We start from the raw sequence: 16,051 nt of genomic DNA, 5'->3' as shown, positions 1-16,051 counted from the left end.
CTCGCCCATTGTAAGGAAGTATCTGTGGAGTGCTGTGTAGCCCATCCACCTGCTTTCCTCTCTCTACTCAAACCCTACTTATCTAACACTTGGTACTGTGGCCTTCCTCCATGGGGGACTTGCACTTCCTCAAAGCCCTGGATTTCTGTGCAGAAGAGCAGTTTTGGTTCTTCCTTAGGCACTTCCTTTCCTCCTGTCCAGTGTCATGTTCTTGTTTGTTATGGGCTCCACCCAGACGATTATTTCCTCTTAGATGATGTGTGAGCCTTGCAGAGAGCTGGGTCATTTGTGGAATAAATCATGTGCCCAGTCACACGGCTCCTTACAGGAAATGGTCGCTGCATATTAGCTTAGCACAAAACACAGTAGTGAACTTGTGGGCCTCCCCAACAGTGAGTCTTCAGTTAACTTCTGCTGTTTTTTTTTTTTTTTTTTTTTTTTTAACATAAAGCTTTGAATGTTTCGTACAGTATCAAATCTCTGCAGGATTTTGCCCGCTGAAACAGATGTGAAAATCTGAGTAGCACAGAGTTTGACATTAAGGCCATAACAATAAACCCATTGTTGCTACGTTCTAAATTTGATCAAGATGTCTGTTTTTGGGAACCCAAAACAGTTGCTTCAAATTTAGCTTTTTTCTTTTATGAAGCAGTTTTTTTTGGGGATCTCTCATAGCAAGAAAAAACATTACATAAACTTTTTTTTTTTTTTGAGACAAGGTCTCACTTTGTTACCCAGGCTGGAGTGCAGTGGCACGATCTTGGCTCACTGCAGCCTCGACCTCCTGGGCTCAAGCAGTCCTCCCACCTTCGCGCCCCCAAGTAGCTGGGACTACAGGCACATGCCACTACGCCCGGCTAATTTTTGTATTTTTAGTAGAGACAGGGTTTCTCCACGTTGCCCAGGCTGGCCTGGAACTCCTGAGCTCAAGCTCCAGATCTGCCAGTCTTGGCCTCCCAAAGTGCTAAGATTACAGGTGTGAGCCACCGTGCCTGGCCACATAAATATAAACTTAAAAATACACAGGAAAACCTTTCAGAACACTTTGAAACCTATTTTGGTCCTATTACAATTGCACTGAATGCCCCACAGCCTAATGAAGAGCAATTAGATGTTGTCATTTGGTGACATTCTTGGTGGAGACAGTAAGCTAGGGCCACAGAATCTGCTTAGTCTCCCAGGGTCCAGCATTGTTTCAGATAACGTGAACAGGATGCTCAAGAGCTAGTCTAAATAATGCTTCATGGCTTATTTTTCCTGTTTGTTGATAAGGATTCATAAAGGTGTCCTTTTCTGGTCATGTCAGGAGAAATTCAAATAAAAAACATTGAATTGGTTTGGAGTTGTCCATTGAAGGGTGCTCACAGCAGGAATTGAGTGGCATTGAGCGTGTGTGTGTATGTATATAAACATTTATGTTAGAGTGTATGCTAATGTATATGGGGTGCCCACTGCCGTCACCACCCCCCCACCAACAGTAACAAAACCATCAATAGCAATATCCACCAAAACTTCTAATTTGCTTATTAATTTGCTTTATTATTTGTAAATAATTCAGAATCTCTCTGAGATCAAAATCCTTTTTTATTACAACATGTTAATAGTAGTCTAATTCAGACCTGCCCTGAGGAAGAACCAAGCAATGAAGCCGTCCATGATTTTAGAAGTTAATTGACTTATTCTTTCTGACCATCTAGATAGTCCCCATATTATTTTAGGCTCCTCCTAGTTAGGTCCACTACCTCATTATTATCCATTGGCCTGGACTTTGGTCTCACTTATACAGCAAGTAGTAGAGCCTATCACTGTCGACATGTAAACATTTGCATATTTTACATTTATAGAGATACTTTTCACATGTCTCATTTGATCCACTAACATCTGTATGCTTGGACGATGGAATAATTAAACAATGTATAGCTAAAACCATCTAAACCCCTCAAATATTATCATCTGATGGGAAGGAAAAGGGGGAAAGAGGAAATTAAATATAGTTATTTCAATTCTTGGCATGATTGACACTGACAATTAAAGAGTAAATTCCATTCAGTATTTTCTTCCAGCTCATGAGAGTTGGCTGTAAGGATACTTTGCAAGTCAGATTTGTGGGCAGATGTTTGCAACCTAAATTGCTTCAGTTGCATGAAAAAGTCACAACCTTTTACTGATTTTCTTTTTTTTTTTTTTTTTTTTTTTTGAGGCGGAGTCTCGCTCTGTCGCCCAGGCTGGAGTGCAGTGGCGCGATCTCGGCTCACTGCAAGCTCTGCCTCCCGGGTTCACGCCATTCTCCTGCCTCAGCCTCCCGAGTAGCTGGGACTACAGGCGCCGCCACCACGCCCGGCTAATTTTTTTGTATTTTTAATGGAGACGGGGTTTATTGTGTTAGCCAGGATGGTCTCGATCTCCTGACCTCGTGATCCGCCCGTCTCGGCCTCCCAAAGTGCTGGGATTACAGGCTTGAGCCACCGCGCCCGGCCTTACTGATTTTCATCCTGGGATCTCTTTAACAAGGAAAAACCTCAGGCCCAGGAAGTCTGGGGTAAGTGAGGCAGGGATGTGTCAAAGTGCACTTTTCCCCAGGTGCAGGGACAAGTATTTGAGTTTCTTTTATTGACCTTGCAAAGAGCTTTGCACACTTTGCACATCAGTTCTTGAGATGGGTGGGAACATGGACTGCCTGCTTTATGGAGTTCAATTAAGATTGCAGGATCATGCATTCCTTTCATTTTTGGTGCTAGTACCTAGAAGATGGGAATATATTGAACACTTAATACTTTGCTTGGGCAGGTAGCTCCAGTTTGCAGAAAGTCTAGATAGGATACTCTGCTATATATCTAGTTTTACTGAGAAGAAAGGGCCCAAGCTATTTTTAAAGAATTTTAAAGTAGGTTTCTCAGCCTGGCGTGGTGGCTCACACCTGTGATCCCAGCACTTTGGGAGGCTGAGGGAGGCAGATCACTTGAGGTCAGGAGTTTGTGACCAGCCTGGCCAACATGGCGAAACCCTGTCTCTACTAAAAATACAAAAATCAGCCAGGCATGGTGGCACGCACCTGTCATCTCAGCTATTGGGGAGGCTGAGGTGAGAGAACTGCTTGAACCCGGGAGGCAGAAGTTGTAGTGAGCTGAGCTTGCGCCACTGCACTCCAGCCTGGGCAACAGAGCGAGACTCTGTCTCAAAAAAATAAATCAATAAAATAAAGTAGGTTTCTCTATACCTTGGAATTTTCTATCTCCCACGATAACCTTTGGGTAAACATGTCCATCAAAATGGAAACAAATCAATTTTTAAAATAGAAATTATTCTCATGTCTATTTTAGTGGGAATCCCCCTGAGAAGATAGCCATGTATGACTGAATGCTCTGTTGTTGCTATTTTGTTGCTCTTGGCCAGGAAACTGATCTAGGTGACATACTTAATCTGACCTGCAGACTGGCCACTTCATACTACCAAGATTCCAAAGCAAAGTATATATACAGTCGGCCCCATGTAGCCTCTGGTTCCATGATGCAACCAATGGCAGATTGGTTGAAAAATATTTGGAAAAAGGCCAAGCGCAGTGGAGTGGTTCATGCCTGTAATCCTAGCACTTTGGGAAGCTGAGGCAGGAAAATCACTGGAGCCCAGGAATTCAAGACCAGCCTGGGCAAAATGGCAAGACCTCATCTCTACAAAAAGTAATTAGCTGGGCTTGGTGGCGTGTGCCTGTAGTCCCAGCTACTTGGGAGGCTGAGGTGGGAGGATCATTTGAGCCCAAGTGAAGGCTGCAGTGAGCCATGATTGCATCACCACACTCCAGCCTGGGTGACAGAGCGAGACCCTATCTCAAAATGAGTAACTAAATAACAAAATTTCAAAAAAAAAAAAAAAAAAGGGGGAAAAAAATGAAAAAATAACAATACACAAATAAAATACAGTATAACAACTATTTACACAGCATTTACACTTTATTAGGTATTGTAAGTAATCCAGGGATGATTTAAAGTATATAAGGGGAGGTGCACAGGTTATGTGCAAATGCCATGCCATTTTATATTAGTGTAGGTTCATGGCTAATAAAGCATGAACCCGACTGAAGCTGCCTGGGTATGTGTCCTTGTTCAGCCAGTTTGTGGTAGTATCTCTTTTTTCTTAACCTCAGTATTCTTATAACAGGGATGTTTTCTCTGTATAAGGCTGTTTTGAGGAATAGTTTCTATATGTAAAGTACTTAGAACAGTGCGTAGCATATGGGCCGGGTGCAGTGGCTCACGCCTGTAATCCCAGCACTTTGGGAGGCCGCGGCGGGCGGATCACGAGGTTGGGAGATCGAGACCATCCTGGCTAACACGGCGAAACCCCGTCTCCACTGAATATACAGAAAATTAGCTGGGAGTGGTGGCGGGCACCTGTAGTCCCAGCTACTCAGGAGGCTGAGACAGGAGAATGGCGTGAACCCGGGAGGCGGAGCTTGCAGTGAGCCGAGATCCCGCCACTGCACTACAGCCTGGGTGACAGAGCGAGACTCCGTCTCAAAAAAAAAAAAAAAAAAAAAAAAAAAGTGCGTGGCATCTAGGAAGCCCTTAATAGATACTGCCTTAAAAATAATTAGGTATTTCCTAGTGAGGTATACCTAACTACAAGTGCTGTTTTAACTATGCCTACTCTGTGTGCTTTACACTATATATTGTTCAAGGCTAGAATAATTAGCCCCATGAGCAGGGTTTCATAGCATGTAAGATTCCAACACCAGCCTTCAGTCATGGGTACAGGTGGCCTGTGCCATCCAGCTAGCTGCGCTGCCTCCAGACTGGGTGGCCTGCTCCTCCTCCGTTGGATAAAAATAGCCTGACTCTTCACTGAAACCACCACCATGTTATTTGTGTCCTTGGGAAGCTGAAAGTAATAGAGCTCTAAGTCTGGCATTGCCAGCTGTCAGCAGAACTGAAATGCAAAGTGCGACATGTGTCTACACTGTACCCACTGGCCTCCAGGTCGCAACTCCCATTCCCCCATCTTGATTTTTTTCCATTCTCAAATTCATTATTTCCCCTATAGGTGACTGTGGAATGGAAACAGATTTAGATTTCCTACCTATTTAGATTTTTTCCATACTAAAATTACAAAGCAGAAAAACTGCTATTGACACATTTTTGGTTAGGAAAATCTGGATGTGGTTCCTATGCCTAGCCTAGTCATATAAATTCTCTCCCCATGTATCTTTGTGTGTGTGTGAAACAGGGTCTTGTCACCCAGGCTGGAGTGCAGTGGTGCAATCACAGCTCACCATGGTCTTGACTTCCTGGGCTCAAGCGATCGTCTCACTTCAGCCTCCCTAATAGTAGGGACTACAGGCTCACATCACCACATGCAACTAATTTGTTTTGATTTTTGGTAGAGACAGGTGTCACTATTGTGCCCAGGCTAGTAACTCCTGGGCTCCAGCAGTCCTCCTGCCTTGGCCTCCCAAACTCCTGGGATTACAGGCATGAGTCACCAAGCCTAGCCTCTCCTCATCAAAACCATTCCCTCTTTGTAAGATTCTTCCTATGTCTTAAAACTTAATACCTTTAATCCTTCCCTGGAGCCATAGATTTATTTATTTATGAGGCAGGGTCTCACTTTGTTGCCCAGGCTGGAGTGCAGTGTCACAATCATAGGCTCACTGCAGCCTTGACCTCCTGGACTCAAGTGATCCTCCCACCTCAGCCTCCTGAGTAGCTGGGACTACAGGTGTGCACCACCACACCAGTTTTGTTGTTGTTGTTTGTTTTTGTTTTGGTAGAAACAGGGTATCTCCATGTTGCCCAGGCTGGTTGCGAACTCCTGGGCTCAAGCAATCCACCCGCCTCAGCCTCCCAAAGTGCTGGGCTTGTAGGCGTGAGCCACCGCACCTGTCCCTGTCTGCTCTTTTTTTTTTTTTTTTTTTTTTTTGAGATGGAGTCTTGTTCTGTTGCCCAGGCTGGAGTGCAGTGGTGTGATCTCGGCACACTGCAACCTCCGCCTCTCAGGTTCAAGCCGATTCTCCTGCCTCAGTCTCCCAAGTAGCTGGGATTACAGGCATGTACCACCACGCCCGGCTGACTTTTGTATTTTTAGTAGAGATGGGGTTTCACCATGTTGCCCAGGCTGGTCTCAAACTCCAGACCTCAGGTGATCCACCCACCTCGGCCTCCCAAAATGCTGGGTTACAGGCATATAGGTGAGCCCCAGAGATAAGAGTAGCAAGCAGTGATGGGGAGAAGATAATCAATCTAGTGTAGGAAAGATGGAAAGAATGGTGACATTTCATAACTGCTAGATTGACACTTTAACTTGGGAGTTATCCCTCTATAAACTGGATATTTGCTGAGCAAAGTTTAAAGAAAGCTCCATGTATTCAGTAATGTTTTCCAACATTACTTACTTCTCGTAAGTCAGTGGCTTAGAGTGCTTGCTCTAATTTCTATATTGCGTTAAACAAGGGTGGGATTTCTTTTCATTCAAACCATTTGTGACTTTGCCCTTTAGTGACCTCTACCATCACCCTATCGTTAATGATCCAAGTGATTAGAGTGGATGGCTATGTGTTTGTAGGTTGTTTGTTGTCTTTAATGAATAGATTCATTGAATGGAATTAACTGTGCTCTTCTAGAACATTGGATCTGTGTTCTCATTTAGATTGTATTTGTAATCTCCCCACTCCCCACCATCAACAGTGGCATAATGTGAATTAATATATGTGGTATCTGCCATTTAAAAACCATGATCTCTCTCCTTCCTTTTTTTGTCTTAAACATAGGACATGGATTTGATTGATATACTTTGGAGGCAAGATATCGATCTTGGAGTAAGTCGAGAAGTATTTGACTTCAGTCAGCGACGGAAAGAGTATGAGCTGGAAAAACAGAAAAAACTTGAAAAGGAAAGACAAGAACAACTCCAAAAGGAGCAAGAGAAAGCCTTTTTCGCTCAGTTACAACTAGATGAAGAGACAGGTGAATTTCTCCCAATTCAGCCAGCCCAGCACATCCAGTCAGAAACCAGTGGATCTGCCAACTACTCCCAGGTAGAGTACTCCGTTCTTGGGAAAGTTATGGCAGGGTTTAAGGAAACACTGACCAAGGAATTAAAGTATCTGGATTTGAGTTCCAGCTTTGCCTTTCTTTTACTTAACCTTGTCAAATCTACCTTCCAACCTCAGCCTCCTGATGAGTCCAGTACCCAACCTACTAATCTTAACAGAGTTATTGTGAGGATTGGGAAGACATAAGTTACACAAAAGAGTTTTGTAAAGTATAGAAACATCCTGTAAGGATCAAGTAGCAGCAACAGAAGTAGTGGCAGGAGAACCAAGTAGTAGGAATTACTGGCGTTACTGTGTGTGGCAAGCACTGTTTTAAGAACTTAACATATACTGACTGATTTAATCAACACAAGTATATTAATTAGGTACCATTATCCCTATTTTATCTGCGATGAGCAACTGAAGCTGAAAAAAGGTTAAATAATTTGCCCAGATCACTCAAAAAATTGGAGGAGCTAAGATTTGAACCCACATGGTCTGGTTCAAATTGTGTACCAAAGTGATCTCTGCAATAAGATAAATATTTACCTAACTTGATTATATTTTATGAACATCAAGTATTGAATATTTTGCTTGGCAATGGAATATTTAACCATTTTTGTCTTCCTTTGTGTCATTCCCTTTTATCAGGTTGCCCACATTCCCAAATCAGATGCTTTGTACTTTGATGACTGCATGCAGCTTTTGGCGCAGACATTCCCGTTTGTAGATGACAATGAGGTGAGGTATAAAATAACCTGGTTAGGAGCAAAACTCCCTAACTATAAAATAACAATCGTATTCTACGTAAGTCCCGTCAATGAGTCTCCATTTAAAAGAATAAAAACAGTTTTAGGAGGAAATTTTTTAACCAAGGAAATACTCTGTCAAGGAAACCTTAGCCTATAGATAACTTTACAATTAAGAAAAAAATAATAAAAAACCTTCACACAATACAAAACCAAAACCATTTACTGTTGCATAGCCAGAAACATGGACAGCATAACCATGGAAACAAATAACTCATTTGCTGCAAGTATCTAAGAGGTCTTGGTGAGTAAAAAGCCAGCTGGGCAATAAACGAAGACTTCTTCAGTTAACAGTTTTAATAAATCGGTTTTATCTGGTACCACTGTGCTAGATATTATATAAACTAAATGCTAAAGATTGTGCTTACTCATTTTAAAGTTTACTTCCAAATGCATAGGCTGAAACAATTAGGCCAGCAAATAGTAAATCTGAGTCAGTGTGGTAGGAAAAAAAGATTTCATTATTTACAAAGGGTCATGACTGGTTAGTAAGTAGCGAGACACGGAACTGCAGCTGATTCCATTTTGTATTGTGGTGGTGCCTTAGAGCTTACTTATCCCCCGTTGGTGGAAGACTCATAAATCAATGCCTTATCAATTTTAGGTTTCTTCGGCTACGTTTCAGTCACTTGTTCCTGATATTCCCGGCCACATCGAGAGCCCAGTCTTCATTGCTACTAATCAGGCTCAGTCGCCTGAAACTTCTGTTGCTCAGGTAGCCCCTGTTGATTTAGACGGTATGCAACAGGACATTGAGCAAGTTTGGGAGGAGCTATTATCCATTCCTGAGTTACAGGTAACTAAAATAGAATGTAATACTGAAGATATTATTTTATATTCAGTGCCTTTAGTCATTCTGATTATTTATATGCCGCCTATTTATAGGAAGGATTGGAGGGTGCTATTAAATTAGTCATGAGTACTGCCCATGCTAGTTAAATGGGTTGGATATCTTGAGGATAGAATGTTATAAACCTGATGTCTGATCCGGGAACTCTGAAAATAATACATATGCTTAGGCATAAATACGTATTGGAAGTGAGAATTATCTCTAAATTATAGAGAGAATAAATTATAGAGATAAGCCTGAAGATAATGTGGGTAGGGAGTTTATCTAAATTTATCACATATTATCATGGATTAACTTTGATTTATATAGTATAAACTTCTTTCCCATGCAGTGTCTTAATATTGAAAATGACAAGCTGGTTGAGACTACCATGGTTCCAAGTCCAGAAGCCAAACTGACAGAAGTTGACAATTATCATTTTTACTCATCTGTATCCTCAATGGAAAAAGAAGTAGGTAACTGTAGTCCACATTTTCTTAATGCTTTTGAGGATTCCTTCAGCAGCATCCTCTCCACAGAAGACCCCAACCAGTTGACAGTGAACTCATTAAATTCAGATGCCACAGTCAACACAGATTTTGGTGATGAATTTTATTCTGCTTTCATAGCTGAGCCCAGTATCAGCAACAGCATGCCCTCACCTGCTACTTTAAGCCATTCACTCTCTGAACTTCTAAATGGGCCCATTGATGTTTCTGATCTATCACTTTGCAAAGCTTTTAACCAAAACCACCCTGAAAGCACAACAGAATTCAATGATTCTGACTCTGGCATTTCACTGAACACAAGTCCCAGTGTGGCATCACCAGAACACTCAGTGGAATCTTCCAGCTATGGAGACACACTACTTGGCCTCAGTGATTCTGAAGTGGAAGAGCTAGATAGTGCCCCTGGAAGTGTCAAACAGAATGGTCCTAAAACACAACCAGTACATTCTTCTGGGGATACGGTACAACCCTTGTCACCATCTCAGGGGCAGAGCACTCCCGTGCATGATGCCCAATGTGAGAACACACCAGAGAAAGAATTGCCTGTAAGTCCTGGTCATGGAAAAACCCCATTCACAAAAGACAAACATTCAAGCCGCTTGGAGGCTCATCTCACAAGAGATGAACTTAGGGCAAAAGCTCTCCATATCCCATTCCCCGTAGAAAAAATCATTAACCTCCCTGTTGTTGACTTCAACGAAATGATGTCCAAAGAGCAGTTCAATGAAGCTCAACTTGCATTAATTCGAGATATACGTAGGAGGGGTAAGAATAAAGTGGCTGCTCAGAATTGTAGAAAAAGAAAACTGGAAAATATAGTAGAACTAGAGCAAGATTTAGATCATTTGAAAGATGAAAAAGAAAAATTGCTCAAAGAAAAAGGAGAAAATGACAAAAGCCTTCACCTACTGAAAAAACAACTCAGCACCTTATATCTGGAAGTTTTCAGCATGCTACGTGATGAAGATGGAAAACCTTATTCTCCTAGTGAATACTCCCTGCAGCAAACAAGAGATGGCAACGTTTTCCTTGTTCCCAAAAGTAAGAAGCCAGATGTTAAGAAAAACTAGATTTAGGAGGATTTGACCTTTTCTGAGCTAGTTTTTTTGTACTATTATACTAAAAGCTCCTACTGTGATGTGAAATGCTCATACTTTATAAGTAATTCTATGCAAAATTATAGCCAAAACTAGTATAGAAAATAATATGAAACTTTAAAAAGCATTGGAGTGTCAGTACGTTGAATCAGTAGTTTCACTTTAACTATAAACAATTTCATAGGACACCATTTGGGCTAGTTTCTGTGTAAGTGTAAATACTACAAAAACTTATTTATACTGTTCTTATGTCATTTGTTATATTCATAGATTTATATGATGATATGACATCTGGCTAAAAGCAAATTATTGCAAAACTAACCACTATGTACTTTTTTATAAATACTGTATGGACAAAAAAATGGCATTTTTTATATTAAATTGTTTAGCTCTGGCAAAAAACAATTTTAAGAGCTGGTACTAATAAAGGATTATTATGACTGTTAAATTATTTGTTTGGGATTCCTTTGAGTTTATTCACAAGTAGTATTTTCCGTAAGATAATCATCCTTTTAATTTAGATGTTTTGCATTTTCACAATGTTTTATTTGAAAATATAAAAATCATTTTATACTAAATTTCTAGTACCAGGGTTACAGAAAAATAAAGTATATCAAGAGGATACTTTGCCTCTTCAATAGCAAGTACATCTAAACCCAAGAAAATGTTATACACTGACGTGAAAGCATTGATTCATTTATTTCCATCAGTAGATATACGCCCACTATACACTAGGCACAGTTTGAAGTAGAAAGGACAAAACCAATATCCCTGCCCTGGAACTTGCATTCTAGTGAAGGGGAGGTAACAAGCATACTCCACTATGTTAGAAGGAATTGGATGGGGAAAACCAGTAAAAAGCATCACAACTTAAGGCTGTAAATGGGAAGAGCGTTACTGAAGTGGCAACATTTGACGATGGGGGGGAGAAGCCGTTCTCATAGCCAAGAACACTGTAGACAAGACACAGCGGGTCCAAAGGCGGAACCACATTTGAGAAAAAACAAGGACAATGTGGCCGAAGAAAGGGATGGTGGTGGAATATGACAGAGCCTTGTAAGTCTACATAAGTGAGGTGGGGAGCTAATGGTGCTGTTCAGCAGTAACATTCAACTTTTTTTAAAGTTCCCTCTGGGGTTTGTGACTGCTGGCAGTGGCTGCCTAGCTTTCTGGTAAAGGAGTGCAGTTAGTGGCAGGTGGCTGTACCAATCTGGATGGAGGAGAAAGAAGCTGGGCTGGTCAGTACAGTGGTGGCAGCTGGACTGACCATTTCTGCTGCAGGTTTTGCAAGCCAGGAAGCACATATAGCCTGAAGTAAAAGAGGATTTTCAAAGTCTACCAAAATCTGCCTTCAGCGGTGGCTATTAGAGAGGTGGGTTTGAACCCAAAATGACAAAATGGGAAGCAGCAATACTACCTGTTGTAAGCCTTACTGCCAGGAAGGGAAAATAAAAGAAATGCTCAGTAACAAATATGATCTTAAATCGCCCAAAGAAGGATCTCCTTATATAGCAACCCAAATCAATGAAGCTAAGGATTTACTAGGTCAAGCCCAAAAAAGAAAGAAATGTATGATGAATTTTAGCTTCCTACTACTTTTTATGTATATAAATATCAACCGGTTTTTTTTTTTTTGACGGAGTCTTGCCCTGTCGCCCAGGCTGAAGTGCAGTGGTGCAATCTCAGCTCACTGCAACCTCCGCCTCCCGGGTTCAAGCGATTCTCCTGCCCCAGCCTCCTGAGTAGCTGGGATTACAGGCGCGTGCCTCCACGCCCAGCTAATTTTTGCATTTTTTAGTAGAGATGAGGTTTCACCATGTTGGTCAGGCTGGTCTCAAACTTCTGACCTCGTGATCCGTCTGCTTCGGCCTCCCAAAGTGCTGGGATTACAGGCGTTGAGCCACCGCGCCCCGGTTGAGTATCAACGTTCTATAAAATGCCTCAGAGCTACAACTTTTAAAGTTTCCTCTGGCTTGTATGTTGAGAACAGTATAGAGGGTAAGGATGGGAGTAGGGAAACCGATTGAGAGGTTCATGCATTGTGATGGTGGTTTGGTCCAGGGTGATAGAAGTGGGTAGTCAGGGACATCGGATTCTGCCACGTCTCAGAGAACTAAAAAGATTTTCTGGTAGAATGTATTTGAGTCAGGAAGTTTAACATCTTTAAGAATTGAGTTGTCCAAGGATGGAGAAGACAGGATAGAGGGAGACCCAGGTGGGAAAATCAGTTCCTTACTGAGAGATCTATTAGACGTTTAAACTAGAGTGCACAAAAATAAGTTCCCTCAAAACCCTTTGAAAATCTGCATGCTAATGAATCATTCAGTTATTATTTCCTCACCTAAGCACGTTTCACTTGTTCATATTGTTTTGCCTTTTTAAAGTGAGGAAATGGAGATTCATTTAAGTATGTTTAAAATAAGCACTGCATGTGTTAACTATTCAGTGAAGACTCCTAGCAACCCATTAGGAGCGATGTAGTGTTAGAAATCCTGTGCCTGGAACCAGACTGCATGGGCTTGCTGCTAATTCCTAGAATGACCTTTAGTAACTCACTTTAGTGTTTTTTTTTTTTTTTTTTGAGACAGTCTGGCTCTGTCACCCAGGCTGGAGTGCAATGGCGCTATCTCGGCTCACTGCAAGCTCTGCCTCCTGGGTTCAGGCCATTCTTCTGCCTCCTCTTAAGCGTGTTTTCTCATTTAAAAGCAGAGTGGTACTCAGTGGGTCACCCCCACAAAAAGCACTGCGCCTAGCTCATAGTAAACATTGCATAAACGATGGGTGTGTCAGTTTCCTTTAGTCTTGTATTATGCTTTTTGGCTACAAGTGAATCCAAATTAGCTTACAAGAGAATTTCACTGCTGGGATTGAAAATGACTTCAAGGACTAATGGATCTAAGGGTTCAAATGTGAAGATTTTGTGTTCTTCTTCTTGAGATGGAGTCCCACTCTGTTGCCCACGATGGAGTGCAGTGGCACAATCTCGGCTCACTGCAACCTCCACCTCTCAGGTTCAAGTGATTCTCCTGCCTCAGCCTCCCAAGTAGCTGGGATTACAGGTATCCGCCACCCGCCGGTTTTTTTTTTTTTTTTTTTTTTTTTTTTGCATTTTTAGTGGAGACAGGTTTTCACCATGATGACCAGGATGGTATGGAACTCCTGACCTCAAGTGATCCTCCTTGGCCTCCCAAAGTGCTGGGATTACACGCGAGCCACCACGCCAAGCCCAAGATTTTGGGTCCTGAATATTTTTCACGTGCTATCAAGGAACTTCCTTCCTCTGATGGTGTGGTGATGGGGAATCTCGGGAGAAGACATCACTTTTCCAAACTCAGATAATCCCAGGTCTCGAACAAACTATATTCTTACACCAAATTGTGAGTGGGGAGATGGTGGCAAGAATCTCAGCAGCAGCCCTATCTGGAGCACCTAACACTGACTGGTATTTGAAGGGAGAAGAGCATTGCTGGGCAGACAAAAACAGACATTCTTTGGCAGTAAACTTCAAAGTATTCTGACCAATTCATACAAGGTAACTGGCCATAGAAACTTATGGTACCTAAAAATACTACAGTGAAGTATAAAACATTGTGAGAAATTATAAATTTCAAATAACAAATCCCAACTATGCCATGACTAATAAAACCAAGTGTTCATTTCTCTTAATTTGTATTTGCGTTGAGAGCTTTATACCTGTGCTCAAATTTGACTATCAAACTGTAATTGCACAACACTTTATATGAAAACCTATCTTCTTGCCAAGATTTCCCAAGTTCCTGTTTTTAAGGGGGACACTGCTCAAATGTTTGCCATATCCGTATTTGTGCCTAAGCTTCAGAATACATACATTTAAACATACCTACCAGGGTGCTTTGTCTTCAGTTGATGCTGTTTAACACCTGAGAACTGGAAAAAAATTAAAGACTAGAAAACTTCAATCCTATATTGGGGTGGCGGAGGGGGGAAGACATTGGCATAACTTTTATCACCCATTAGAATTTTAGGTATGCTTCAGGATATCCTTGTAAGACAGTATCCAGCATTACCAAAATACTATCTTTAGGGTCCACAAGACAGGCGCTAGGTTAGGTTCTTTAAGCTATTGAATTTAACTTTCTGATTGAGGGAGGGGATTATAAATCCATTTTACCAAAAAAAAAGAAAAAGAAAAAAAAAGTGTGTGTGGGGGGGGGGGGGGCGGGGCGGGAATCAGGTTAAAAACAGGAGTTCTTAACCTGTATAGTTTTTAGGTCTGAGAATTTTGATGGGAAGAAACTTTCTTCTTCATTTTTACTTCATTTCCTTCAATATTCCAGGCAACAAACTACTGGTATTTCACTGTACTTGGCTTAAAGTACAATTTAAACCACATTATCAATTATGCATCAGAACTTCAATGTTAGAAATCAGACCCACCATTAGGCCTAATTTAGCTTGAAACAGTACATTAAGTCATAAACTTAATATTTTGGTAATTATTTTCATGTAACATTTGAGTAATCTCACCTGCATCTCATGCCATGTAAAAATCAACATTCTAAGGGGCCTGCTGGAATACCAATCTGCCAGAGAGCATGGCATTAAAAGGAACCAAGTAACCTGCCCACGCTCACAAAACTGCTTTTACATTCTGTATTTACATTTCTTACTGATAAAATCTGACCCAAGAATCAGAGTAACAAAAACTACGAATTACGTTTTCTTTCAGTACCTATTGAGAGTAAGACCACTGACTTCAAATAGACAATCCATCAGAATTCTTTTGATATAAAGGATGTAAGTTTACTCAGCATTTATCAAACAGCATAGTTAATACAATTTAAAAATTAAGTTACCTGGAGCCTCCAGATACAGCTAAACATTTTACACAATTCCTTTACGATGACAAGTCCTTTAATTAGTGGCTATATATATGGATGTAGTCAATGAAACTCTTCCATATATTTTAAGGTATTTTTAAGCTGTCAACATTCTTGTGTATACCCTTCACCCAGTTACTATTTCTTTACCAATAAAAGTTGAACAGTATGGGTTAATTCCCATTTCCTAGCAAGCTTTCAGAACTGTGCACAATGTACACTTCAACGCACCCTTGCCATTACCTGGTGTTAGGGTCTCTGAAAATTTGTTAAGCTTAAAATGGCTTTTACCTATTACCACCTTACATCCCCCTAAACCTTGGCATTGTAGTGTATTCAATCCAAAGTTAAAAATCAACCCAGTGTATCCAATTTTTGCAAAAGAAAACAATCTTTACATTTACTATGTCTGTGACGCACACATGCAAACTCTAATTTTATCTCATTTCCTATTTTGCTGTTTATATAACAATGTCCTTTCACTGTGAGAAAACAAGGGTAAATATACTTTTGTTGGAAATAAGTCCACACTCGTCCTTTATTATTCCAGGACCTAAGTATTAAACTGAAATTATTAGACACGCCATTCTTTTTTGAGACGGAATCTCGCTATCACCCAAATTGGAGTGCAGTGGTGCGATCTCTGCTCACTGCATGTTCCACCTTCTGGATTCACGCCCTTCTCCTGCCTCAGCCTCCTGGGTAGTGAGACTACAGGTGCCCACCACCACGCCCAGCTAATTTTTTGTATTTTTTAGTAGAGATGGGGTTTCATCATGTTAGCTAGGATGGTCTCAATCTCCTGACCTTGTGATCTGTCTGCCTTGGTGTCCCGAAGTACTGGGATTACAGGTGTGAGCCACCATGCCTGGTCTAGACATGCCACTCTTTAAGATTACTTAACTGCACAGAATATGAAACCAG

The 16,051-nt window shown here is 41.2% G+C and overlaps 1 protein-coding gene and 1 pseudogene across 2 annotated transcripts in view; both read left to right on the top strand.

The window, feature by feature from the left end:
* The window catches only part of NFE2L2 (NFE2 like bZIP transcription factor 2), a 35,466-nt gene extending 24,750 nt beyond the window's left edge, over positions 1–10,716 (top strand). For both annotated transcript variants that reach the window (XM_005573572.4, XM_005573573.5), the window contains exons 2-5: positions 6,761–7,027; positions 7,676–7,765; positions 8,438–8,629; positions 9,015–10,716. In XM_005573572.4, coding sequence (XP_005573629.2) covers positions 6,761–7,027; positions 7,676–7,765; positions 8,438–8,629; positions 9,015–10,241 — 1,776 coding nt within the window. In that variant the 3' untranslated portion in view covers positions 10,242–10,716. The remainder of the gene's footprint in view (positions 1–6,760; positions 7,028–7,675; positions 7,766–8,437; positions 8,630–9,014) is intronic.
* A 627-nt stretch (positions 10,717–11,343) lies between these two features.
* On the top strand, positions 11,344–11,905 carry LOC102115511 (mitochondrial import inner membrane translocase subunit TIM14 pseudogene; annotated as a pseudogene).
* The last annotated feature ends 4,146 nt before the right edge of the window (positions 11,906–16,051 follow it).

The sequence above is a fragment of the Macaca fascicularis genome, chromosome 12 (genome assembly GCF_037993035.2).
Source record: "Macaca fascicularis isolate 582-1 chromosome 12, T2T-MFA8v1.1".
In the NCBI taxonomy this organism is placed as follows: Eukaryota; Metazoa; Chordata; class Mammalia; order Primates; family Cercopithecidae; genus Macaca; species Macaca fascicularis.
Note: the sequence above shows the minus strand (reverse complement) of the source record. Positions and strands in the feature narration are given on the sequence as shown.